Below are 26,741 nucleotides of genomic sequence, written 5' to 3'. Positions count from 1 at the left end.
TGGGTTTGAAGGATGGTCAGGAACCTTGTTGCAAATTACAGGTGGATGTGAAGGTAAATGATGACCATTTTGTCAGTTGTGAGGGAGGAGATGATGGCAGTCAATATTTTACTGCCAACAAGAGGACATTAGGATGTAAACTCATATCAAGCTTGGAATATTTTTGTTTTTTTTAATCAATTTTATAAAGAAAAATTAATAAAAGGGTAAAATAGACTTTTTCTAACTTAAAAAGTGGGAAATACCCTTTTGTGAAAGATTGGGTGCCTTGAATACGATGAACGCCTCTTAGACTGCCATTATCAATCAACAACTCATCTCTTAAGAAGGTCAAAGAACTATTTCCAACCCAAGTTTAGGTTTAATGTCATATCCATAAAATTTAAAAAATTTAAAATCTTATTTATACGTCAACTGTAATAAAAAATAGAATTAAAATTAGTATTTTACTAATAATATTTAAAAAATATATAAAATTAATTATTTTTCTTTTTTAAGTATTAAAAACTAACAACTTTATCCTTATTTAAAGTTTTTTAACTTTAAAAAATCACATTTTTCTTATTAAACCAAAGATTTTTTCTTTTATTCCTTCAGCCACTATCTTCAACATCAACGACCTACCCTCTCTAGATCTCTTCATTCTCTAAATTTTTGTCTCCGACAAAATAATTTGAAAATGGGAGGTGTTGACCAACGTTTTAGGGTAGAAAAAAAAAGTTGTTGATGTCAGAGATGATGGTCGAATGAAAAAAAAAAAAACTCTAAGTTTAGAGGGAAAATATGATTTTTCAAAATTAAAAAACTTTAGACAATAGTAAAATTATTAGTTTTTAAAACTTAGAAGATAAAATATAATATATTTTATATTTTTTAATATTATTAATAAAATAATAATTTTATCTCATATATCTAACAAAAATTTAAACTTTAGTTAGTTAATAAGGGAGATTTTAAATTTTTTATATTTCACATATGTAACTTTGAGAGCACAACTAAACTAAACTTAGGTGGGAAATAGTCCTTTGGCCTCCATAAAAACACTTTGAGAAATAAATATATCCATGCACACATACGCCTTCTATCGCCACACACTTTACAATTGTCATTCTCCAATGAATGACCCTTCTTCCGTATTTCATTAATTCACTTCTAACATGCATCGCAATTATAAACCAATTAATTTTCATTATAAACTTTGACTCTCTGATTCCCCTTCTTCTGTTTCACCATTAAATCAGATTAAAACCCTATTGCAATGCATCTGCATGCGTTCTTCACCCAGCAATAACAATAATGGCCACCAAGAACCGTTCTTTCTTCTGTATCCTCTCTTTACTTTCAATCTTCTCTTTATTCATACCTCTTCTTTCCACGGCGTTTGATGTTAACATATGGGGTGGCCACTGGGTTCTCCTCCAACCCAGCATCGGCATCTCTGCAATGCACATGCAAGTTCTTCACAACAACAAGATCATCATCTTTGATCGCACCGAGGCCGGCCCTTCCAACATCTCCCTTCCCGCCAATAAATGCCGTTTAAACGACGACATTCTCAATCTCGACTGCACCTCCCACTCTGTGTTATATGACATTGCTACAAACACATTTCGTCCCCTTGTGATTCAAACCGACACGTGGTGCTCGTCTGGCGCGGTTGACCATGACGGTACCCTGGTCCAAACCGGCGGCTACAACAACGGTGAACGCGTAATCCGCCTTTTCAGCCCAAGTGATGACGAAAACTGTGATTGGGTTGAGTTAACGAAATCTCTCTGGGACCGGAGATGGTACGCGTCAAACCAGATTTTACCAGACAATCGGATCATCATCGTCGGCGGTAGAAAAGTTTTCACCTACGAGTTTTACCCCAAGAATGAATCTTTACCGTCAAGTTTTTACCTTCCGTTCTTGATCGAAACAAGAGATCCAGAAGAGAACAATCTCTATCCTTTTTTACATCTCTTACCTGACGGCAATCTTTTCATTTTTGCTAACAAAAGATCAATCTTGTTTGACTACATTAACAACAAGGTTGTTAAAGAGTTTCCACTTATTCCCGGTGATGACAAGAGGAACTATCCCAGTTCGGGCTCTTCTGTCTTGCTTCCTCTACGTTTAACCGGGCCGAATGATCACAATTTGACAAGTGTTTTCCCTGAAGCTGAGGTGATGGTGTGCGGCGGAGCTCCTCCCGGTGCGTTTCTCAAGTCTCAGAAAGAGCGTGTTTTTGTACAAGCTTCAAAGACTTGTGGCAGACTAAAAGTGACCGACCCGGAACCCGTTTGGTCAATGGAGGTCATGCCAATGCCACGTGTCATGACAGATATGGTACTGTTACCCACAGGTGATGTCGTCCTTATTAATGGTGCGTCTAATGGTACTGCCGGTTGGGAGAACGGAGACAACCCGAATTTGAACCCGGTTTTGTACTTGCCAAACGCAGAGCCGCCGCTCAGATTCTTGGTTTTGAATCCCTCGAAGATTCCCAGAATGTACCACTCATCAGCTGTGTTAGTGCCAGATGGCAGGATATTAGTAGGTGGGAGTAACCCGCATCCGAGGTACAACTTCACAGCGTATCCGTACCCGACTGAGTTGAGTTTGGAGGCTTTTTATCCCCACTATTTAGCTCCACTGCACGAGAACATCCGGCCCTCCATTTTGGCAGTAGAGTCAACGGAGAATACGGTGTCGTATAATGAGGTATTTTCCATAACTTTCTCGTTGACTATGTTCCTCCCAACTGCAGAGCTGTTTGTGTCGCTCATAACGCCGTCGTTTGCTACGCACTCGTGGTCAATGAACCAACGCATGGTGGTTTTGAAAGTGCTGGAAGTGGTACAGCTGTCCATTTTAACTTATAAGGTTGTGGTGATTGGGCCCACTGCTGCCACGGTGGCGCCACCTGGATATTACATGATGTTTGTAGTACACTCTGGAATCCCTAGTGCCGGTGTGTGGATTAAGGTGATGTGAATGCGATGGTTCAGGCTTCTTCTTTTTTTTTTTAATTTTTCAGTAGAAAAATAAAAGGGTTTTTTTAGAGGTAGTAAATTCTCCAATTGAAGAAATTAGTCATTGGTTTCAATTGTAACGGCTGCAATTCAATGTGGTTAAATATTATCATTCCCAATTTCGATAGATGTGGGATGGGTTTAATAAAACCTGAGAAGTCTGAGGGTCTAATTGAAACAAAATTATGAGTTCATGTCAGAGTGTGGTCAAAAAGGTAATTTTACTATCATACGTGCTTAAAATGAAGATGCTACATTCCCCTCTCCATTTTTTATTCACACAAGTACACTGAGGCAGCTATTTCAGATGTACAACTGGTTCTCCAGTTTTCACTATTTTCAAATCATTTAAAGAAATTGTTCGGGTATAAGCATAACTGGCAATTGAATGACCGTCAATTATTCATTCAATTCAAAATGTTGTTACTTTCTATCTTTTCCATCTTTGGAACCAGTATTGCAAGATAAGCGGCTCCCATATAATCAATCACCATATTTGTCAAAGAGTAACATCATTCCAATTTATTTATTTATACGTATTATTATATAATTATATATTATTTTATTTTTATTTTAAAATTATTTAATTATATAATAACATATATAAATATATACATATTTATACGCACAAAATAGAAACATATAATTTTTTTTATTTGTCAAAGCGGCATTATACCCAATTACTCATCCAACCGTAATAACAAGAGAATCAGAACCAGTTACAAGAGAAGCTCCCTACTCTCCTCTGTATTGGCAAGTAGCCACATATGCAACCGCAGAGTAAAGTTTCTGGCACCATGAATATTCATGGTAAAACCAACCCATTAACCATTCATCTACGTAACTTCTTATTGGAGACAAACAAAATTTTGATATCTTAAAGATGTGCTCTCTTGATCAACAATTTTTCAAATTCAAAATTTGAAATTCTAACTCGTATATCAGCAATGGTTTAGCAGGAAAGAACCATTTTAATTTCTATTATCTCCCATAATAGTTTTACTGATTTGCTCTTGTCGATCTATATTTGTAGCCGATGGCCCAGAAAAGGTAGTGCAAGAAATTTAATCCACTGAGCACACACATCAGCCAGTAGAATCTGTCAAGGTGATACTCATTTATGCTGCCACCAGAGAGCCACGGTTGGTGTCCAGAATTGCCAGTGACTTTGTTAACTATTGACACAATCACTGAGCTTAAGTAATATCCCACGGCCAAAGAGGCCCAGGACAGCGATGTTGCCAAAGATCTCATGCTTGCTGGCGCCTCCGTGAAGAAAAATTCTAGCAGCCCGGCTAAGGTGAAAAGATCAGCTGACCCCAGGAACAAATATTGAAAAGCAATCCACAAGAATGTGATTGGCAATGGACTGGTTGAGTCGAGTCCCGAGTTTGTTGCGACTCTCTTTCGCTTAATCTCAACAAGAGCTGCCACTGCCATGGATACAATGGAAAGAACCAAACCGATTCCAATTCTTTGCAGATGAGTAATTCCCATTTCAGATTTGGTTACTTTCCTGGCAAATGGGATGATGAAATGATCATAAATTGGCGCAAGGATCATGATGAAGATTACAGGAAAAACTGGAAGGGAAGCTGGTGGGACTTTTAAGGAACCAATCTTAGTGTTCATGGTAGCAGCTTGTTCGACTGAAAATGTGGATAGTTGAGCCAGGCAGCAGTTGAGTATAATGGTGCAGGCAAATATAGGGAGGACTTTTATCACAATTTTGACTTCTTCTACTTCCTGGACTGTGCATTCTAGTGCTGTATGGACTGGCTTGCTTACCAGCGATCTGTTTAAGAATTTGAGGGCCTCCGTTGGGGCCTGAGGTAACTCTCTAGCTTTCATAGTTTCTTCTTGAGGCCCTTCGCTTGGGTGGCTTGGATTAGAAGGACTCGCGCAGAGGTTTGCGATGGCATTGCTTGGAGTTTTGCTTGTGCGAGCGTTGATCAAGGCAGCAATCAAAACCTTGCAAATGGTGGTGAGTGGGCTACCAGAAGGGATCTTGTTCTTATAAAATGCTGAACCAGCAAAGAAGATAAGGATTGACAAGAAAATTGCGATGGTGGAGATTCCAAATCCCCATTGCCATCCTTTATTGTCTTCAATCCACACAACTAATGTGACAGCAATGAGAGCACCACAGGAGAGACAAAACACAAAGTAGTTGAAAAAGGTTGATCTTTTCTTCCTTCCTTGTGGGGTGGCTTCATCGAATTGCTCCGCCCCGTGTGAGGGCAATGACCCCTTAATCCCTCCCACGCCCAAAGCCACCAGATACAGCCCAATGAACAACATTGCCGCCTTTCCTCCACCAACTTCTTCGCATGTAATATTGACGCTTGACGGGCCGCATGACGGCGGCTTTAGAGAGGAAGAGCGAGCTTGGACGGTGAGTATAACCAAACCCTGTTTAAATTAAAAAAGCAGCTATAAAAATTCCAACAATATTAATGAAAATATTCATAATTGACAAGCAAAACCACCATTTTGATGATTCATTAGTATACAGAGTAATTCAATTTTTCTGGCATTTAATTTAAATTACATGACAAGAATCAACACATGCCATAATGATGGTGATATATATATATATATATATATATATATATATATATATATTATTTTAATTAATATTATTTGAATATATTTTTGATATATAATTTATATATATAAATCATATATTATTATATAATTATATATTATTTTATATTTAATTTAAAATTATTAATTACGTATGCAAATAGTGTAAAAAAAATACATTTATTGTCGTGATGGGTAAGATTATCGGGTACAAGCACAAACGGACAAGGTAAGGAAGAAGACAAGTAAGAGGTTTGCCTTCAAGTTGGAACTGAAAGAAATGAAGTTTTGTCTTTATTATAAATGCACATGACATATACAACAGATGGGGGGTCCACATGACAGCCCGACGCCGTCTGACTAAGCAAATGAATTTATAATTATCACCATTAACTCCCAAGATAATATTAATAATCAAAAGGAATTTAGGATTATTTTTATTATTATTATTAAACCCAATTGCATTTGACGTGGTAATACATATTTTTCCGAAGACAAGGAAAGATTCTCAAATAAAAACTTACTTTTATGGAAAATAATTTTATTTTTACCCATAAATGTAACTTTTATTTCCTCAAAAGAAATTAAAGTGCCTAGTTAAAAGTACACAAGCACTGGTGCTCAAATCTACGTACAAAGAGTTGCAGTATTTTTTTTTTACTGCAGGCCCCCAACTTTTTATGCCTTTTCACTTCAAGCTTCTGTTTTCTTTTTTTATTCATGCAAAAGCTTTCTTCTTTCACGATTAACAATGCACTTCAACCAGATTCAACTACTATGCACACTAAAAATTTACTTTCTTTCTCAAACAAAAATATAAAAAGATTTATAAAATTCAAAGAATTTGTTAAGAAAAAGGGGGGGGGGGGGGGGGGGGGGGGGGCGGAGAGAGAGAGAGGGGCAGACTGGAAATTTAAGTGGTGTAGTATTTACCAGAAATTCAATCACTGCACTTATCAGGTAGATGTGATAAGCAGTGAAAAAGGCGTCAGATAAGAAGCCTCCAAGAAGAGCCAAAAGAAAGGAGGTTCCCATGAAATTCGTGACATTGTTTGCAGATTTTAATGGAGATAAATGCATATATTGCGACAAATAAAGCACCAAATTGCTTGCGTTTGCCAAGTATGCCAGGTTCTCCAATATCTCCACAACTACACCCACAAATTAACGCCAATTAACAAAATATTTTAATAATCCCCACTTGAAAATTTTGATTGCGATGAATGATAAGAATCACTGGTTTAAAGGAGATTTAAGAGAAAGAACGAAAGAAAGAGTTGTTGCAGATACCCAAAACGAAAGATGCTGCAAGCATGCCGCCATGGCGACCTCTGAGAGCAGGTCTGTTCCTCCAATCAACATAACCTTCCCATCTGCTCAACTGCTGTCCTTCTTCCTCCTAAAATATGCACCAAAATTCATGAGGACTAAAAAATCTAGCATGCAGTAAAAGATACTGGTTTTCAAAAAAAGGTATAAACCAAAACCAAGAACAAATAAAAATAGCAATGAATAATATTGAAAGAAACCAAAAACAGAAAAAGAAAGAAATACAGAACCCACCATCTTTCTTCTTCTCTCCTTTTCAACTAGGGTAATTTAAGTACTTGAAGTTTGATTTCTGGTAGAGAGAGAGAGAGAGAGAGAGAGAGAGAGAAGAGGAAAGAAAGAAAGTTAGTTTGATAAAGAAGAGCGACGATTGGTGGGAGATTTAAAGAGCTTGAAGATAAAAGGGTCCAAACTGGGGAGAGAATGGCCTAGCCTCATTAGAAAATGACTTTGAATCTCGTTTCAACTTTTGAGGTATTACAAAAGAAATTTTAATTTCTATTATTAAGATAATATAAAGTTTCCACAGCCAATATTAACTAAACATGAAGATACATCGATGGTGAAATAAATGATAGGCTTTTATACAAAAGATTAAAAAAAAAAAAAAACAAAGCATCAAATCTTCCCACCCAAGTGAAAAAGAAAACAGAAAATGGGGTAGCCCTTGTCTTGTTTGACCACAAAACCAAAATAATAAATGTAAAAGCGATGATGCTTCAACCTCCAATTTATGGTGTGTTGGTTTGGCTACTGCTTTCACAGTATGGCTATGTTAACAAACACCTTCAGATTTTTTTTTTTTTTTAATAATTTGTCCTAATTCTTTTCTCGTGTTGGAGGAGTGAGGAGCGCGTGCGTGCGTGCGTGCGTGCGTGCGTGCGCAAGCGTGTGTGTATATATATATATATATTATAATTTATAATTGACAGTATATCATATATACATGTGATATGTACATATATAGATGTGCAATTGACTTAACAACTGGGGAATTCTTCAGGTGGATGCAACCACAACCCATTTGCATTTGTGACCGTAAGACTCCGAGAATTCATCAATATTTTACCATTAGAAGGATGGAAGTAGGAAAAGAATAGTCATAGCGGGAATGAAAGTGAATCAAATTTAATTAATGAAGCTTTTCAAGAACTTATCCACCATCTTCCACTCACCCTTTACTAGTGGTACGACCACCGCCACCGTCCTAAAAGTTATCTAAAAACGAAGCCAACTTCATGAAATTTAAAGATTTATTTAAATCAAGAACATTTAAATACAATATCAGCATCTAACTCTACCACTTTTTCTTATAAATATAATGGATTTTTTCAAAGATACATAAGACCTTTTGGATAAGAACTGAGCACTCCAGCTGAGAGCACAAGATTCTCATTTGTCTTTATTACTCTCTATCTTATACTTTGAATTTTATTTATAGTGGGTAACTAAATTATTTGTTTAACTCTAATGGTTATTATCGTAGTGTATCTTATGAAGGACTCAAAACTTTATAAACATTTGCTTATTCTTTTTATCTCAATATTTTAATAATAATTTGTGACTTGTACTTAATTAATCAATTTGTTTTGGTGTTAAATACTTATTACAGATCTTGATTAATTGGGCTTAGTGGTCACCATTATGAAATTCAGAATTTAGTGTTTCCTTCAACTCAAATTAAGAGGTCTCCACAAATTTATACACACCCTTTTTAATATCTGCGGATGTTAAACATTGCATAAAGAGGACGTATGTTAACTTGTGGGTATAATTTAGTGCAAATAACTAAGAATAGTCATGAAATTGAACATTCATAATGATGTTTTTAAGGTGGTTCAACTTCCTATTTGAAAACTTATTTCCAATTATAAATTTGTCCATATTTATAGGGTTATATATGTAATTACAGAGCTAAATGTCGGAACCTTGGTATAATAATCTGGACAAATTCTATTGTTATGAAAAGTGAATGATCATGTACACTCAATGTGGTGGGGACTGACTAAAGGATGAAAAACAGTCATGTTAAAGAGATCGTGGGAAACAATTTTAACTGCCAAGAAGAGTTCTTCTCTCTACTTTTTGGATAAAATCTTATTTTGAGCAATATTATATACACAAACTTTTGATACATAATTTATATACATAAATAATATGTTATTATACGATTAGATGTTACTTTATCTTTAATTCAAAATCATCTAATCATACGATGATATATTATTTTGTATTCAAACTATGTATAAAAAATATATATATATAATTTTTATTATTATTTTTTATTTTTGTGATGGACTTATATTTAAATGACATGATTAACCTAACTGTCTTCTTTTCGTGAATATCCACGAAAGAGATGAAGTGGATTGTAACAAGTCTTTTCAGCATACTCATTCAATTGCATTGCCCCAATTAAATGAATAAATTAAGCCTAGTTTGACTAAGATGTGTCCTTCGTGTGAGGGATTAGTGTTGTGTCAAGTCGTTTATGAATATAAGTTTATTTAAATATGTAAGCATAAAATATTCCCAATTGGAGATTGCCTTTTAAACAGGAACACCATCGGGGCTCTTTCATTGCTAAAAGAGACAAACCGGAGATTGCCATAAGAAACACGGGGCTTAGCTTTCCTGTAAGATTTCCAATGAGAAGAGGCCATTTCATTTTACATGTAAATGTCACTCTTCTCTTGAATGGAAAGATACCTCTTCTAGATAGGATTCCTGCAATTTTCAAAGTAGAATTGGAGACTGCATTTACCATGAGATGCAAATATAATCAGACAGATTTTATTAAAAACCTTGTATTGACAGGGGTCCCTGGACAAGGTCATAGTTGACTTCATTGAGCAAAGAAACAAATATATATTGGCAAACGCATCACTTAATAAATGTAAAAGGAAAATACAAATGTGAACGAAATCCTGAGTTTTGTGGTCTACAACGTGTAAATTAATGTGGACGACAAGTCATTTCTGAGCCCCTTTTGCCTTCTTTGGATCCTTTTCAGCTTGCTTGTAAATGAAGCAGACCGCATTAAGATGGTAGATATTTCAAATGACTGTTTTAAAGTCAATTGGGCATGCATGTTGCACGTTTTTGATTATTTTCATTATGCTTTTCTAGATATAATGGAGTTTCTTTTTTGGGAACAGGAAGAAAATAGAGATAACAATCCAAATAATGTTATGAAGTGATTGAGTAAATAAATAAATATATATTTAATATATATTATCAAGTAATTGAGTGATTTTAAATTAATAATAAAATAACATTCAATCACATGATAACATGTCATATATGTATTTATTTATATATTAAAAAATATACACATAATATTGTTCTATTTTATACACCCAAACTAATTGAATAACAAGATGATGTCGCATTGTATATGTTATACAATAAACTCTAACACCTGGAGTATAACTTTTGAGAATCGACTATTTACAAAAGTTGTAATTTGCATACCGACTCAAGAATAGATATTATTTATTAAAGAATGTAATAGTTAACATTCCTTCTATATCACTCATTTACTACCAAAAATAATAATTTATTGTTTCATCAAGACTCGATCATTATCTAATTAGAAAGTTATTTTTTAAGTTTGAATTTGAATTATGATTTTTGTTTTATAAATATGAAGGTTTATTAAAAAAAAGGGCGGGACACATAGAAATAAAGGGCAAAATTGAATAATAAACCACCTATACATACATGCGCGCGCACGCGCACACACACACACACATATATATATATATATAGAGAGAGAGAGCTTAAAATAGATGAAGAGACTCTTTTACAAATTCAATTATTTTTCTTATGATTTATTATCTAAAATTAAGTCATTCTTTGGACATCTCTTTTAAAATCAGGGCTCACACTTGGACAAAGTTATTAATAACAAAACCACTTACGTAAATTTTTACTAATAAATTGAAACTACGCACAAAAAAAAGAACCACTTTGTGCAAATGTATGCGTATTTGTGTATATACATGTGTTTGTACGTGTATATATAGAAAGTTAACCTATCAGGTATTTATCCGGGGTCCAAAAAAAAAAGGATTGAAAATGAACTGATGTTAATGATGTAATAAGTGCATTGAAACGGACGGAAGACGACAGCTTTGAAAAGGACCATATTAGAAGTATAGTATTCGTCTTACTTGAGGTTTCTCTTGTTTTTTTTTTTTTTTAACTCAAGCAGCTCACAGTGACAACTCATATCTGATTTATAATATTTATTTGTTAATTTAATTTATTTTTATTAAATATTGTGATTTTCCTTAGTCCCACAATACTTATGATTGATTCACAGTTGCTCCAATCACAATATGACAATTGGTTGTTGTTTGATCATCACGTTATTTCAATTTGATTTATAATAAATACCCAGTACCGGTCTTCTCTCCCAATTAATTAATGTTTTCTGTTGCATGTGATTCCAGAAACCACGTGGGTCGCCGCCGCATCAGCCGATGATCCGTGGTTCTGCATTGCTCATCACGGACCTCACCGTCCGGGGGACCCCTATTCAACCTTAGAGAATATTAACTCATTCCTTTCAATATGCACATGAAGTGAGGAATCATTTATCAAGATAGGAATATGAATATTTTTTTGTACAAATATTAACTACAACATGCAAGATGAATAGTAATTTACTTAATTCTTTTTTTAAAATCAAGATCCACCCGTTTGAATAGATAAATTCAAGACATAACAATCAAATTCACAAAGATAAATCAAAATTTCACGGATATAATAAAGGCTCAAACCTAAAAGTGATACAGTAATCAAAGATGGAAAAATAACAAATAAAAACAAGAACTAAAAGATATTCAGTATCAGTGATTATAGTAAATAGAAGAGAGATGCCAAAGCAGAGGGAGGGAAGTTAAAGAGTGTACAACTAACAGGAATTATATAGAATAGAATAGGAAGTCTGAAAGCAGCCTATGAATTAAATAAATGGAATAACTAATCAATCATATTATATTCTTTATCGCTTGGCTCATATCATCTGACTTCTCATTTTCAGTCCATAATCCCTGCTGAGAAATTAAATTCGTATTCTCCAGAACAAAGTGATGTATATTGGCATCTTTATAATTAGATTTCTTAATCTCAAGTCACTTTTTAAGTTATAAAGCCCAGAAACAAAACCATTTTAGACAGACGGTGAGCCCTAGACAAGTTTCAATACATGAGTGATGATGTTTAATGGCTGTGGTGATGTAACTTCCTTTAAAATGAAGAAATTTAAAAGCCAGATACCGTTTATATATATACACATGCAAGTTGCTTAGTCACTACAAAAAGTGATACCCGGAGAACAGCAAAAGGAGAGTTAATGGAATATAAAGAGAGTAAAGAATTTGCGGCCATTCTCTCAATGTGCCGCCCACAGCATTTTTATAAAGTCATGTCAACCACCACCATCCGTAAGATCTTTTCAGCCATCTTCTTCTTCTTCTTCTTCTACATTATTTATCATAGTTTTCATCAGAAGATGGGCATTTTGGAATTAACTTATTTACTGAGAGAGGAGGCATAATCAAGGAATTAAATTGAGTGGGGGCACGAAACCTAAATGAAATAAAATTATATAAGGCAGCTTTCAAAGCTGGCTCAGAAGTAAACGACCCAGCCTGCACGCTCTTGCTGTCTGTATAATTAATTTACAAGTTTTTCAACTCTGAATATATGATTTGTTTGGCATTATCTTAGGTGTAAACAGACGTGCAAGGATTAATCTTTACTTAAACTGATTTACATCAATTGACTTTATAGTTTTTATTGGATTATTCATTGATTCCTGCATGTTTTCTTGTAATATTCTACTGTTATTCAATCTTTCGTTTCGACAAGCAAGAATTATATTATAATTAATAATTGCGTAAAATCAAATTATCAGAAACATATTATATATTATCCGAATATATTTTTTTCAACAATTTCATTTTCGTCCGACGTCAATGAAATGGGAATAATTCTGGGGAAGCTTGTACGAATTTGAATTGTATTTAATACTATGAACGCAGCCCACACCAGTACCATCATCTAATTAAAAAACATAATCAATACAAAAATAAATTAACAACGACCTCATCTTTAGGTTTTCTAATTATATTTTTTCCAGCGTTTAATATCTGCAAGGAAAAAGAAAATTTTAAACATTTATATACACTACAAAAAATACTAGTTTTAATAAGAGAATAATATCCCATTTTTATAAATATTTTTTTTATAATTTTAACTATCAATTAAATAATAATAATTATAGATTTTACATATTATATTTATTCGTCCAATCAATATACACAAACTTTATTTTATATCGAATTTAACTTGAAGAAGGGACTTTTAATGGGACCACGAATACCATTGAAAAGCCTACTGAAAAAGTAATAGGTAGGGTTATTGAATAATTAAAACTTCAGGTTCCAAATTGCCTCAATCTCTTTGAAAAATAATAAACCAAAAGTTGTTGTGATAATGATCATAATTAACCTGACTTGATGACATATAATATAATATTTTATTATTCCCAGGAATGCAGGAACTGTATAATAATGTGACTAGGAAAAATGTGAATGTATATCTCTATCTAGACTTCTCCAATAAGTAAGAATTTCATAGGGTAAATGTTCAAAGTCTATATGGAGTCTGATTGGACCGCTGTGGTAGAATTCTGTAATTATCTCTTATATTATATTAATCCATGAATTAGGTAGCGCCCATCACAAGATTTAGATTTAGGTCAAAAGTATGTTAATCCCGGTTTAGTGAACCAATTAGGTACAAATTAAGGTCTAAATCAAAGTCACATTTCAAGATATTTGTCTTCATTTTCACACATGCTTTTATTCACGGGCTGCTCTTGTTTGTCTAAATTCATTTCACTTGATCAATTTTCGTTCATCTATTTCACATCTGGAATATAGAACACAGGTGGTATTAAAAAGAAGAAACAAATTAAAAGGAGCGAGAAGCTTAGTTCTAAATCTTAATGGAATTTTGGTGTTATGGGTAATCTTATGTATCAGAATAAATATCTGATAGTAGTGCTCTTTAAACGCTGAAAGAATCTGGTTCCATTTGGAAAATCTTAAGTCTGCTTTTCTTCACATATTAACATAGCAACTTGTTATGAGAAAGCCTTTATAAGGGAAATTTATTGGAGAATCTGTTGGGGTTGATAAAAGGAGAATTAGTTGACCTTAGAAGAAACTCCATAAAGCAAAGGCAAAAAAAAAGGCTCGCATGGTAAAGAAAGGCAAGTTGGAAAGGATAAAGTAAATAAAAAATAAAAAAACCCAAAGAAAATAAAAGTGTAAAAGAAGCATCTAAGTATAATTTTTCCTTCACTTTTTCCAGATATTAATAAAAATACCTATTTTTCCTTTCGTATATATATATAAAATCACTTTTTTTAATTTTATATATAATTTAAAACATAAAATAACTAAAATATCTTTAGACTTTATATTCATTCAATTAAGATTTATCCAACCAAATATGAATTTACCCAATTAAAATATAAAACTCTTCCATTAATCTAATCAAGACTGAAGATAAAAATACAAAAGAAATATTGGTTGAAGCCAACCAATTTATTTAAAAAAAAAGGGCTATTTTAATAAATATACCCACTTTCTCTATAACCAAACACGCAAGATGATTCCTTCGTCTTCTGTGCATGGAAACAGCAGGCAAAACTAAGAAATTAAAGACCATTTAATTAAAAGTTGAATGAATTAAAATTAAATACCATTTAACTGAAAAAAGAATCAATTGATTTATATGTTTGATCAACGAAGACTCTTGGATTGTGATGGGTGAGTTCACGAGGCAAGGGCATGCGGTTGATAAAATTCAAACTTTGAAAATGAAAATAAATGAGACTGTTTTTGTTTGTTTGTACTAAATGGTGCATGACATGGTGTTGATTCTGAAAGATCGGTAGGATGCATTGTATGTGAACAGATTGGTTGCCCACGAATCATGTTTGAAATTAATGTGGGTTCAACGCCACATGTATGTTTGTTGATGTACTTGCAATGATACCTCAAAGATATTTTGGAAGTTGGGGCTTCACTGCTTGACAAGCTTTTTGTTTATAATTTTATATGAATCCGATGAGGCCCATTGAATGAATCCGAATAGTAAATTAAAAAATATCATATGTATCTATTTTACGTATATAAATAAATAAATATATTTATATATATCAATCAATTGATGTTATATATAAATATATATTTAAAATAAATATATAAATAATCCAAGATAAGGGATTGATAGTGTTATACGGCTCCAAGATGTGGCTTTAATGAAATCTTAGTTCAACTAGCTACATTTGTTGGTCCAAAGAAAAATGATTTATTTTAACACATTAACTGAGATTGGACTTGAAGATTTATTTTAATAAGATGATCCCAGTTTCTCGAATCAGCATAGATATTAGACAGGAGCGCATAGGCACCATGATTCTTGGCCTCAAGCTTTACTAGCTTTCTTGAGGCAAACTCACCCATTTCTAAATTCTTATGCATGTGGCTACCTGGCCATGTTATTGATGGCATTCGAGGCCTCAATGGGTTATATGCTCACCCCTAAGTGTTATTCTGATACTAGGGCCCATGACAGCCCGTCTATACGTAGCCTTTTGGGGATTTGGAAGAACGAAGCACCTATTCCAGTTTTTAAGGAAGGGGAATAATTCGAATGCCAAGTATAGCGACTTAGAACATCTTTGCCTTGCCTCCTAGAGCCTATCATCGCAGGTTATGAAAATTATCTGTTTTTGCATTTTCCAGCAACCATAGTAATCTCGAAGTTGGGTCAAGATGGTGGTAAACAAATGTTCATAAAGTTGTTGCACCTCCTTCGTTATCTTTCCTGCTATAGGAAAACAGAGTGCGTTTGAACAGTCCCATGTTTTCTGTAGAATCCTTTTGTCATGTCATGGGTTATGTTCCTTGCGGATGTAGCCAATATAATTTCAAAAATGAAAAAAAACCCGGTTTTATTTTTTCTGAAATCATAACCATCTGAAGAGATTATTGTAACCAAATTAATCTTTAATGATGGACCGTCCTCTCCAGCAAAGAGTTTTATCATGCCGCAACAATTGTCTTTACTGTTTCCCTTTGTTCGGTTGTTGGTGCCGAGTACAGAGGCCATGGTGTTGCCCCACCGGGTAACAACGACATTCAATCTGAATTTAACGGGTAATTTTTAACAACTCTGCATATCTGAATCTAAACTTCTAATATTGTATTTGGATGTGCAGAAGGTAGACTCAGAAGAACAATCAAGAGAGTCATTCCTTGCGCTTGGTATATGAAGGCAAGATTGTATGTTTTTGATAAAATTTTAAAAATCAAAATTATTGCCTTGTTGAAGAAAAGTTTTTCAAAAAAGAACAAAAGACAGGCAACAGCAGCATAGCATGTGGCAGACAAAAGGAAAAGGTTTTTACGAAATATTCCTTACTACTGTTTTGGTGAATGAATCTGTATATTCGAATAATTCAGGATCAGTAATGTGGGTAAACAGACGCTTTCTTCTACACAAGTTTGTCGATGCATTGCTCCCCAATCGCCATATATATCCTTCTGTAACAGCGACCCTTTCTCTGGAAACCTAAAACATGAAAAGTACGGGAAATATTGATCAAAACTTGTGGACATGTTTCTTGAGGATTGGAATTGAATTCGATCGAGTTCAAATAGCGCCATTGATGGTAATCGTAAAGCTATGAAAAGTTGTTTGCAAGAAGAAAAACAGAGTGATTTACAAGTACTATGCTATGCATTCTGATATGAACACAGAAATCCACTACTAGCGGACATGAACACAGAAAAACTTTATTCAGAACTGTTAATTTTCAGAATTTTATCATTTTTTCTTAAACATTTGCAGGCATTTCACCGAGCAATCCATACATGTCGAGGGTTTGTCCTGAATTGCTTGAAGATATTCATGAGGTGCTTTCGGGCAAGAAGACACAGTAATTAATTAAAACATTAAAAGCTCTGCTCCATTGCTTCTTTCTTGATCGCTTCGAGGCAATCTTCTATCCAGAGGGGTCTATGAGAAGGACATTGAATTCATACATGGGTTGTCCTACTTTTTTTAAATACTTCCATTTTATTAGCAAAAATCTTAATCCCTTTGAGAGAAGCCATTGCCTTTTGGCGTCCATCTAGTTTTATGCTCATTTCTTCATAATTATCCCAAGGTAAATCTAAATCCGTTGGGTTTGCCCCATGCATTTTTAGTTTAAGTTCAATTATATATAATATATAATTGTAGTTTGTAAAATTTGTCCGGACAAAACCTAAAATCCCTGGACTCCACTTTCATTTTCAGGACAGTCCATGATTAAAATACAGTATAGACAAATTTTCTAATAATTTTAGTTGCTAAAAATACTCAATCCTGAGTGTTTCTTAAAATTAATCATCTCCCTTCACTGACAACGTCAACAATGATAGACAAGCCAGTCTGTTTTTGTTTCTCTATTTAGTGGAGCATCTTTGTATACCTCACTATGCAAAAACCACATGTACATTGCTTGATTTTTTAACGGCCAAAATGATGGGTATTAAAATTTTAAATACTTATTTATTATTTAATTTTAATTAATTTTTTTATTAATTATAAAAATAAAATTGTTATTTTATCATTAATATTAATTATATTTTATTTTTCTTTTTAAATTTAAAAAAATAACAATTTTCTCTTATTTTAAAGTTCAAAAACTTGTATTTTCTTTATTGTTAGGGTTTTATTTTTTCATTTGAGATTTTCGACAATCAATCGATTTGGACTATTGGTCGATCTTTCATGCATCTAACTCTTCAATGGTTTTCCGATATGAAAACCACTCAAATTTCGATCGAATGACATCACACAGATCTATACGACATTACAAGGATCTATGCATCAGTCAAATGATACACAAACGACTGGATGACACATAGATCCATGCCATCTATGCATCGGTCAAACGATATACAAACTATTGGATGACACACAAATCCATGTGATGTCACATAGATTTACGCAACATCCTTCCACTGCTTTGATCTAATTTTGAATAGTTTTCACACCGAGAAACTATCAGGGAGGGAGATGCACAGAAGACTGACCAACGACTAGAACCAATTGATCGCCAAAAAGTCCAAATAAAAAATCAAACCTTAATAGTGGGAAAATATAAGTTTTTAAACTTTTAGATACACAAAAATTATTAATTTTTTAAATTTAATATAAAAAATAGAATATAATTTTAATATTAATAATAAAATAATAATTTTATTCTCATAATAATTAATTAAAAAAAATTTTAACTGAAGTTAGGTAACAAATAAATGTTTGAATTCTAAAATCTTGTGGGTGTTTATAAACCTTTTGGCTTTTTTTTTTTTTAATAAAATTCCGTACACTAAGTTTTGAATTCAAAACTACATAGCAGTATTTATTTAGTTGCTTTCCTTTTACTCCTAGATAATGCTGATTTAGTTTCCATATATATATATATATATATATATATTATATTTTTATAATATTTTTTATATGGTCTCATCAATTTTTGCCTATAAGAATTTGTACAATTCACATGGATATATGAGCAGCCACAAAGTTTGGATCCTTTGCTTTCTTTCCCGAGTGTAAGCTTTTGTGTATTGTGTTTCTCGCAAACTTTCCGCAGTACAGTGAAGCGCATCACCAGCTTTTATCATAACAAGTCATAGATCAAATACTCTGCGTCTCTGTGAGATATTGATGACAAAAGAACAAAAAGCTATGGCTGGTGGGAAAATCTGTGGCAGTTCGAACGTACCCCCTTTACTTAGAAATGAGAAGCTTCCTGGTTCTCCTCAAGTTCTCGACTCTTTCTGGATGCCCAAACGTTCCTCTCCCCTTCACGGTAATTCCCTCCATTTCTTCTTGCTCTGTTTTTGGGTCCTTCATTTTTTATATTCTCTTGTCTCTGTTTCGTGTTCTCTGTAATTTTGATAATTGTGTGGACTTATACACTTGTTTCGAGATTAAAGTATTTTTGTTGTCTCAAGTGGGATTTGTGCGTTAATGCACGAAAGCTTTCCTCTGGTTTCGTATGTGTAAGTGTGTTTCTTTTATGGTCTTTGCTCTCAAGTTTTCTGAACGCAGCGACTCTTTTAAGTTTTCACATTGAAAAGAAAAGCTTCAAGCTTGTGTACAATCTCTCACTTTAGAGTTCATTAGCATATCATCTGATGTTTATTTTCCTTTCGTTCAGGTCCAGAGTCTGTTGTTAATTTCGATGACGTTGCCGGAGGAGACACAACGGTGTCGCCGTTCTTTCAATCACGTGTCAAAGAAGAAAATTGTTATGCGGATTTTGATGCGTGTTTCAATCAACCAGCTGGGAAGAAAAGGCGGTTAACAGCCTCTCAAGTTCAGTTTCTTGAGAAGAATTTCGAGGCGGAGAACAAACTTGAACCAGAGAGAAAGGCTCAACTAGCAAAGGAACTTGGCTTGCAGCCTCGTCAAGTTGCAATTTGGTTTCAAAACAGGCGGGCTCGCTTCAAAAACCAAAGGCTCGAAAAGGACTATGACTCTTTAAAAGCTGTACATGATAAGCTCCAGGATGACTATGATAATCTCATCAAGGAGAAGCAAGCTTTGGAAAATGAGGTAATTTTCTTTATGAAACTGTTCAGCTTGTATATTCTATTACTAGTGGAAATTTCATCCATTAAAGGTTCAATTTTGCTTTTCAACAGGTTCTTCTACTTAGAGAAAAGTTGAACGGCAGAGAGAATGAGAAGGAAAATTTGGAAACAATTGATGCCATCAAGCAAGTTACAACTGAAACTGTGTCCATTGTGCCAATAGTGGCTTGCAAACAGGAAGATGCATTTTCCGCCAAGAGTGATATATTTGACTCTGATAGCCCGCATTACACAGATGGGAATCATTCTTCAATGGTGGAGCCTGGTGATTCTTCCCAAATTTTTGAACCAGACCAGTCTGATTTCTCACAAGATGAGGAAGATAATAATCTTGGCAGGAACCCGTTACCCCCACCATGCTTCCTCAAACTTGAAGATTGCTATTATGATGACCCACCAACAACTTCATGCAATTTTGGATTCTCTGTGGAAGATCAACCCATTTGGTCCTGGTCTTACTAAGTTATCTGTGCTCTTTTTGGTCTCCTGGCTGATCATTACAAAATTTTCATGTGGCGCATGTGTTTCTATACATCAAGTAATACAAAATCTCACAGTTGTCACCTGTAATTAAGATTATATCTAGCAATAGCGATAATGCTATTACTCAGAACTGTACTGAGCAGTTGCAAGGCCTTAAGCTAGAAATAGCAATAATGCTTATTTGTTGGTGGGGTTTCCATGTGCTTGATAGCTATTACTACCATTGCTTCGCTCCACAGTATTGATCTCTTTATTAAGTTGACCCACAGAATTGCCAAAATGGTTTCATACATATACACCAAATCCTTACTAAAAAGAGATTTGCAGTGAAGAAACTAGAAAGGAATTTTAGCATTTTATTGTAACATCATGAATCATTAAAGAGAAATTTCTAAAGAGAACTGAAAGTTGAAAAATTACATACAACGTGTGGGAAATAAGAAACAGGCAGTGACATTCACTTAAGAAAACGTTGAAAACCAAATTTAAAAGAAAAGCCACATTAGTTTTTAGAGTAATCCAACGGTCGCTAATTCTTTTTGTAATGGCGTAGCCAACAGGTTTGAATTTATACAACTGAAAGTTTGAAAAAGAGAATGTATGTTGTTGTAAGTCAAGATTCCGGTAAGGTTCATCTTCAACATAATTTTTCAATAGGCATAGACTTTTAGCACCGGATGAGTTACTTAGATGTTGACATCTTCTTAGTCTGATGAATGTTTAAAAAAAAATCCTTAGTTTGTTCGTTGATGAAGATCGAGTCTACAACAGAATATCTTGCTGATATAAGGGAACCTGCTCATAGAACAAAACCCTTTCAGATTATTCTATTTAGTTGATTGAATATCAATTTCAATTCAAACATGGGTTTGATTCACACTGCATATTCTGAAAAATATTTGCCATCTAAAAATGGAAAATAACAGAGTCTTTGTCTAAAGAAATGCGTTGAGCATTGCATCAGGGCGTGGACATTAAATAGAAGCAGGTTAGTTGGAAGTTCACGTGAAGAAATGCAGATCAATTTACTTGATTTTTATATTACAAAAAGGGTACTAATTGTGGTTTCCATTCCATGTCTCAAAAGTCTTGTTAGGAGTATGGAGAAATGAACCCTTAACCTAATTTGTATAGGGATCGACGAAGGACGGTTGCTGCCACTGCAAATATAATATAGTAAGATCAATAGGACAAGAAAAAGCCAACCCCCATTTGAAACTTCTAGTGTTAAAGTCAATGAAAGCATGCCATTATTGTTTTTACTGTTTATTTTTTTATAAAGTTTATGCTGCAGTAGCATAGCGTTCAAATGTAGAAAGGGTTGCAGAGATAGAACAGTTAGTTATCAGCATCAATCAAGTCAGGTCAGGAAGATGCAAAGAAAATGAATAGATAAAGATAGAACAAGCCCTGATGACATCATTGAAAGAGGAAGTGATAAGCAAAATCTCCCCTTATGGCCATATAATTAAAATAATAACGAAGGATTCCTTATAACTAATAGTGATTAAAAAAGACTGTGATATTTCCAAGGCGACGATCAGAGTGGAATTGATATACACCACAACAGATGAGGGGCACCTGTAAGGTTGAGATTGGGAAAAGTCCAAACGTAGGATGGAGAGGTGGGGAACATGATGAGTGGAGATGAGGAATGCAACGTGGCAGGGAGTGGATGGTGAAGATGAGTGTCAGTGTCAGTGATTAGAGTTGGAGTGGAGAAAATAATGGGAGAGGTTGTGCTGTGATGTTAATTGTTGAAGCCAAGGGGGATGGAGGTTAAGAGTGAGCATGCATCTGTCCACCAAATGATGTGACACGTGTACGGTTAGTTTCAATGGGTACCACTGCCCACGTGCAATCCGCGTCCCTCTGTCATATGTCGATGTTGGAATTATGTTTTGTATTTGCATAAATGGGGCGTCTTGCATAATGTCAATTTCATTTTCCCTTGCCGACTCACTTCACTTGCTAATTCCCTTCCTTTCACCAATTTAATGGGAGAGGAAAATAAGGGTGGTTCTCGTCGAGTCCTTTCTGATTCAGTTAATGTTTTAGTAAATACTTTAACTATTAACAATAGGGAAAGAATGTCTCTTGAAGATATTAAATTTATGAATACATAAAAGAAATGTCCTCTTTTCATTTCTAATGGTAAACTTTTGTAAAATGGGACGTATGTAACTTTTACCTTCCCCAAATTCAAATCACCTTTTTGAGTTAAATAGGATAAACTCAAAATTCAGTAACCGTCTTATACTTATTGAATAAGGTAAGTTAATAGTTTGATTTTGATATATTACTAAATAAATTTAAATTCTTATCCTTTTTTATATATAATTTCTTTTTTTGTTATTTAAATTACCCGTGGGGATCCCTTCTCCAAATTTGTTAGAGCATTTTCTTGTTGCAGGAGGTGCCTTGGTTACATTTTAGAGGAAGAAAGATCAATTGTGTATGGATTGAATCTTACCCCTCCCTCATCTACACGTGTTGTGTTTATTCATAACATGTAAACTTTGGGCCTTCTTACTTTTTAATGGGCTTCCGGAAATTGAACCGTCGATGGAAAGTCCCAATGTCCGGTCCATTCTTTATTTGGGCTGTGTTTGGTTGATTATGCTATTAATATAAGGCGACATCCTTGTTCTCCACTGACGGTTGATAAAATAACATTCCCACCCTTTAAGTTTTAAAAAGCCACTTTTCCGCCCATCTGTTTTTTTTTTTAAACATATTTAAAAAAAATAAAAACAACTTCTATCTAAATAACACTATATTCCAAAATTTTATTAAATAATTTGTATACCCTTAATTTATAAGATTTCGATTAAAAATAATAAAAAAATACTAGTATAAATATAAATAAAGGTGTCAATGACATATAATCATATGTCTGAAATAAAATTAATTTCTTATAATTTTAGGAGGGTTTTAAAAATTCCAAAACGTTTGACAATATTTTAAAAATTTTAAAATTTTAATCTGTCTTTTAATAGCTTCAAATATTATAATTATATCTCAAAAGAAATAAATAAATACAAAAATTAGAGACATAAATATCATATTAAAATTATCAAGACTATAAATATTTTTTTAAATATATGAGATGAATATGATAATTTTCTTAATAAGATAATAAAAATATTTATTTCTCTAATAAGTTTTAAAAAATGACATTTACATCTTATTTACACTTTATATTATGATATTTAAATAAAATAATATAAATACCTTTAAATTATTAAAACTATCGTTTGACTTTAGTAAATAAGTAAGAAATTGATATTTTTAAAATTAAAAAACGAGAATCTATCATTTCATCAAACCATGGATGGGACATAGTCATTTGGCCCAAAATAAGTTTTAAATTAAATATATTGTTTTCCATTATAAATCAGTGATGTGCATTGATTTTTTATTTTTTATATATAGGATTTAGGTAATTCACGGGTCATCCGAATGTATTAAATGTTAATACATTCAAAAATACAATTATTTATAAATTTACATGGTATTATTGCCGAAAAGTTTCTCATGCACTCCTCAGATTTAAAAACTGATTTTTTTCCCCTTAAATTAGGGTGAAATCTTTTTCTTTCTCATCACAACCACCTCCCCTACAGGTTTGACTCTTGACATTTTCACTCCACTCTCCAAAGAGCGACTTTCTTCCCTGATGTCAGTTCAACTGAACAAATTTTTTGCCTAATTGAGTTTACGGAGATGTTAGAATATATTTTAAATATATTGTGCGGGTTATGAATTATTAACATATACAAAAATACCATTTTTCATTTATTCACAGAGACAGCCTATGTTTAAGGGTGCTAGGCACTTAGGATAACTTGCCTTTACATGTATAAAAGCAGTAAATGGAGAAGTAAATGGCAAAGACAGAATTAGATACCAGTTGGTGCTTTGCAGAGATACATGGTGCCTTTTCAAAATAAAAATTCCAGATGGATGCATATATAGAGTTATAACCGATCAGTGTAGACAGAATCAAATAGCAGACAAAAAAAATTTCGATAGCTAATTTAACATCGATCTGAAGAGCTCAAAGACGAGTTAATTTTTCTAAGGATAGTCCACATGAAAGTGGATATAAAGAAGAGAATGATGCCTGTAATAATGGCATACTTGAGACCAAGGTTCACCAGCAAGTTCACCAGAAGCCCTGCCAGTACAACACCAACAAAATTGGCTGACAGGCCCGACCAGAATGGCATGTCAAGAATGGCAGTGATGAAGGCGCCTGTCCAGGCTCCTGTTCCAGGGAATGGCACTGCCACAAAAAGCATAAGCCCCAGCCACTGAAACTCTTTCACTGGACCAGCCTTCTCCTTAGCCCTCTTAAATAGCAAATCAAGGAACCCAGATGCAGACCGGTATCTCTTCAGGTAAAGTATAATAAATGGCACAGGGATCATGTTCCTACAATGAAAGCTCCAAAATTTGTCAAATTCAAGCTGACGACTAGTTTCAACTATTATCTACTTCTGCGCCAAAAATCATGGTAACAAACAATCTAAATATTGTTGAACAAGGATTAGAGAAGGAAAGAAAGAAAGAAATGTCGCTCTTTAGTGTCAAACAAATGAATTTACGATTAAAGGGACTGTATAAATTTATCATTATTGTCAATCTACTTAGCACAATGAATAAATCCTGACAGATTGAAGGAAAAAAGCCAAGAAATAGAAGATAAAACTAACCCAAGAACAGATAACACGGTTATCAACATAGGGTGCAGTTGCATCCAGTAACCAACAGGAATAGCCCCACGAAGCTCAACGATAGGAAGCGTAGCAAGAGCAAACACAACAACCTCATCAGGCCAGCCGGAGCTCCTTAAAGCAGTGGCGATCTTGAGGCCAAAATCTGAAGCTCTAATGGAGTCAGCAGCAGCACTACTAGCATTAGCATCACTAGATGCAGCGGACCAAACAAGAGATAAAGAAGCCCAGAAAAGTACCCATAAAAGATATTTCCAAGGCTTTTCCTCAGCGAAAGGCAAAATCTTTTTGTCTTGAGTGGTAATATCAAGAAATCCATCAGATGAAGATAATCTTGTGCGTATATACGAGGAAACAAAACGACCCAAGTGTTGAGAACGAGAGTTTTGAAACGTGAAAAAAGTCTTCGACTCAAGGAATAGTCTAGTAGTGTTTTTACCAGTGATTAGTGGATTGAAAAGAAAATTTTTTGATGGGCTCTTGACAGGGTGGTTTTTGATAGACAAAGCAAAGGTTATTGGTGAAACAGTGGCAGCCATTTGTGGTTAGGATGAAGAAAGAAATACGGTGAACATTAGTGGAAAAGATTATTGTAGTCTTCGAATAACAATTAATAATTGAAGATGAGCAGAAGCATACAAAGTGGGGGAGGAATAACCGAAGTCCTGTTTGACATTTGGGAGAAGAGATCGAGTTTGAAGGAAGTTTGGGGAGCAGCACTAGCACTGCCACTGCCACTGCCACTGCCAAGCCAAGCGCTTTATGTATCCGTTTAACTGGGTCTTCGATATTATAATACATTTAGTTCCTAATATATATTCATGGCAATTCACAGTTTCACATCTATAAATCATTAAGTAAAAGATTAATGATATTATACACAGTTTTGATAGACATATAATACATTCAATAAACATGTAATTTGATATATGTATGATTTAGAACTGCTAATTAATTAAGTTCATCATCACAAGATTCACAACAATGCAAAATACAAATACCCATTGAAATCATGGTAAATTCAAATTACATTGTAAATTAAAACTTGATAATCAATCCAACATATTAATTAAGTATTCAGCTGCCACAGGATCGTAAATCAGGTTGCGCTGCTGTTGGGGCCTGAAAGAAGTCAGACCTCTGTGTGTGGGCTGTGCTAGAACAGTCCACTGATACGACATAAATACGCGGCTTATGACAAATGGCATTAGACGGACTGGAGTGGTGGGCGCACATGTGACTTCTGTGCGCGCGCAGGTGGGCTTGCTGTGCAAGCAGATTGGCTCGTGCGGCACTGCTGGGCTTTCTCTTCTTCTCGTCTTTTTTTCGAAAATTATACAATTGCCCTCAGTCTTTTCTTTTTAACCTCCTCCTTTTATTCTCTCTATATTTAAAACTTTTTCAAACTAATTTGCTTTAGTTGCTTTCCCAACAAAAATTCATAAAAAGAATCATGTATCTAATTAGACAAATTAACATAAACTCAAAAATCAGAAATAAAAATGGACTAACGGTAAAAAAAAATTAATGTTTATATATAAGTCAAAATACTATTTTTCACCTGAGATTTAGTAAAATAGTAAAATTTTTATTTATTAATTTTTAAAAATCTAAATATTTATTTTTTATTAAAATAAAATTAAAGGTAAAAATATTATTTAACTAAAACATTAAAAAATTAAAAATTTATCACTTTTTTTAAGTATAAAAATATAATAATTTCTTTTTACTTAAAATTTAAAAAATAATTATTTTTTTATAGGGTTTTTTTTCCTCTTCTGGGGCAACAACCTTAGTTTCAACAACAACCAACTTTCACTGAAATTTTCCTCTTCTATCATCATCAT

The 26,741-nt window shown here is 33.8% G+C and overlaps 4 protein-coding genes across 4 annotated transcripts; 2 read left to right on the top strand and 2 right to left on the bottom strand.

Annotated features, from left to right (window-relative positions):
* The first annotated feature begins 1,119 nt into the window (after nt 1–1,119).
* Nucleotides 1,120–3,200, top strand: LOC123214055 (aldehyde oxidase GLOX). Its single transcript, XM_044633753.1, has one exon. It carries the CDS (start codon nt 1,297–1,299, stop codon nt 2,977–2,979), a length of 1,683 nt encoding a protein of 560 aa, XP_044489688.1. The 5' UTR covers nt 1,120–1,296; the 3' UTR covers nt 2,980–3,200.
* A 450-nt stretch (nt 3,201–3,650) lies between these two features.
* LOC123214054 (protein NRT1/ PTR FAMILY 4.6) lies at nt 3,651–7,401 on the bottom strand. The gene is made up of 4 exons (XM_044633752.1): nt 7,167–7,401; nt 6,894–7,002; nt 6,537–6,754; nt 3,651–5,429 (listed from the first exon to the last, which is right to left on the bottom strand). Exons 1-4 carry the CDS (start codon nt 7,167–7,169, stop codon nt 4,017–4,019), a joined length of 1,743 nt encoding a protein of 580 aa, XP_044489687.1. The 5' UTR covers nt 7,170–7,401; the 3' UTR covers nt 3,651–4,016.
* An 11,136-nt stretch (nt 7,402–18,537) lies between these two features.
* Nucleotides 18,538–20,350, top strand: LOC123213135 (homeobox-leucine zipper protein HAT5-like). Its single transcript, XM_044632500.1, has 3 exons — nt 18,538–18,885; nt 19,237–19,634; nt 19,724–20,350. Exons 1-3 carry the CDS (start codon nt 18,741–18,743, stop codon nt 20,132–20,134), a joined length of 954 nt encoding a protein of 317 aa, XP_044488435.1. The 5' UTR covers nt 18,538–18,740; the 3' UTR covers nt 20,135–20,350.
* Nucleotides 20,351–23,969: 3,619 nt separating this feature from the next.
* LOC123214986 lies at nt 23,970–25,652 on the bottom strand. The gene is made up of 2 exons (XM_044635012.1): nt 24,874–25,652; nt 23,970–24,592 (listed from the first exon to the last, which is right to left on the bottom strand). The coding sequence occupies exons 1-2, from the start codon at nt 25,431–25,433 to the stop codon at nt 24,196–24,198; spliced, it is 957 nt and encodes a 318-aa protein (XP_044490947.1). The 5' UTR covers nt 25,434–25,652; the 3' UTR covers nt 23,970–24,195.
* Between the last annotated feature and the right edge of the window lie 1,089 nt (nt 25,653–26,741).

This window comes from Mangifera indica, chromosome 4, assembly GCF_011075055.1.
Source record: "Mangifera indica cultivar Alphonso chromosome 4, CATAS_Mindica_2.1, whole genome shotgun sequence".
NCBI lineage: Eukaryota > Viridiplantae > Streptophyta > Magnoliopsida > Sapindales > Anacardiaceae > Mangifera > Mangifera indica.
Note: the sequence above shows the minus strand (reverse complement) of the source record. Positions and strands in the feature narration are given on the sequence as shown.

Coding starts and splice junctions, on each gene's coding strand:
- LOC123213135 (XM_044632500.1), top strand. CDS start 18,741: ATGACAAAAGAACAAAAAGCTATGGCTGGTGGGAAAATCTGTGGCAGT. Junction 18,886..19,236: donor ACGTTCCTCTCCCCTTCACG/GTAATTCCCTCC, acceptor CCTTTCGTTCAG/GTCCAGAGTCTGTTGTTAAT. Junction 19,635..19,723: donor AGCAAGCTTTGGAAAATGAG/GTAATTTTCTTT, acceptor GCTTTTCAACAG/GTTCTTCTACTTAGAGAAAA.
- LOC123214055 (XM_044633753.1), top strand. CDS start 1,297: ATGGCCACCAAGAACCGTTCTTTCTTCTGTATCCTCTCTTTACTTTCA.
- LOC123214054 (XM_044633752.1), bottom strand. Junction 6,755..6,893: donor TGCAGCATCTTTCGTTTTGG/GTATCTGCAACA, acceptor TTGTGGGTGTAG/TTGTGGAGATATTGGAGAAC. Junction 5,430..6,536: donor GTGCAGTGATTGAATTTCTG/GTAAATACTACA, acceptor TAATTTAAACAG/GGTTTGGTTATACTCACCGT.
- LOC123214986 (XM_044635012.1), bottom strand. CDS start 25,433: ATGGCTGCCACTGTTTCACCAATAACCTTTGCTTTGTCTATCAAAAAC. Junction 24,593..24,873: donor ACCGTGTTATCTGTTCTTGG/GTTAGTTTTATC, acceptor CTTTCATTGTAG/GAACATGATCCCTGTGCCAT.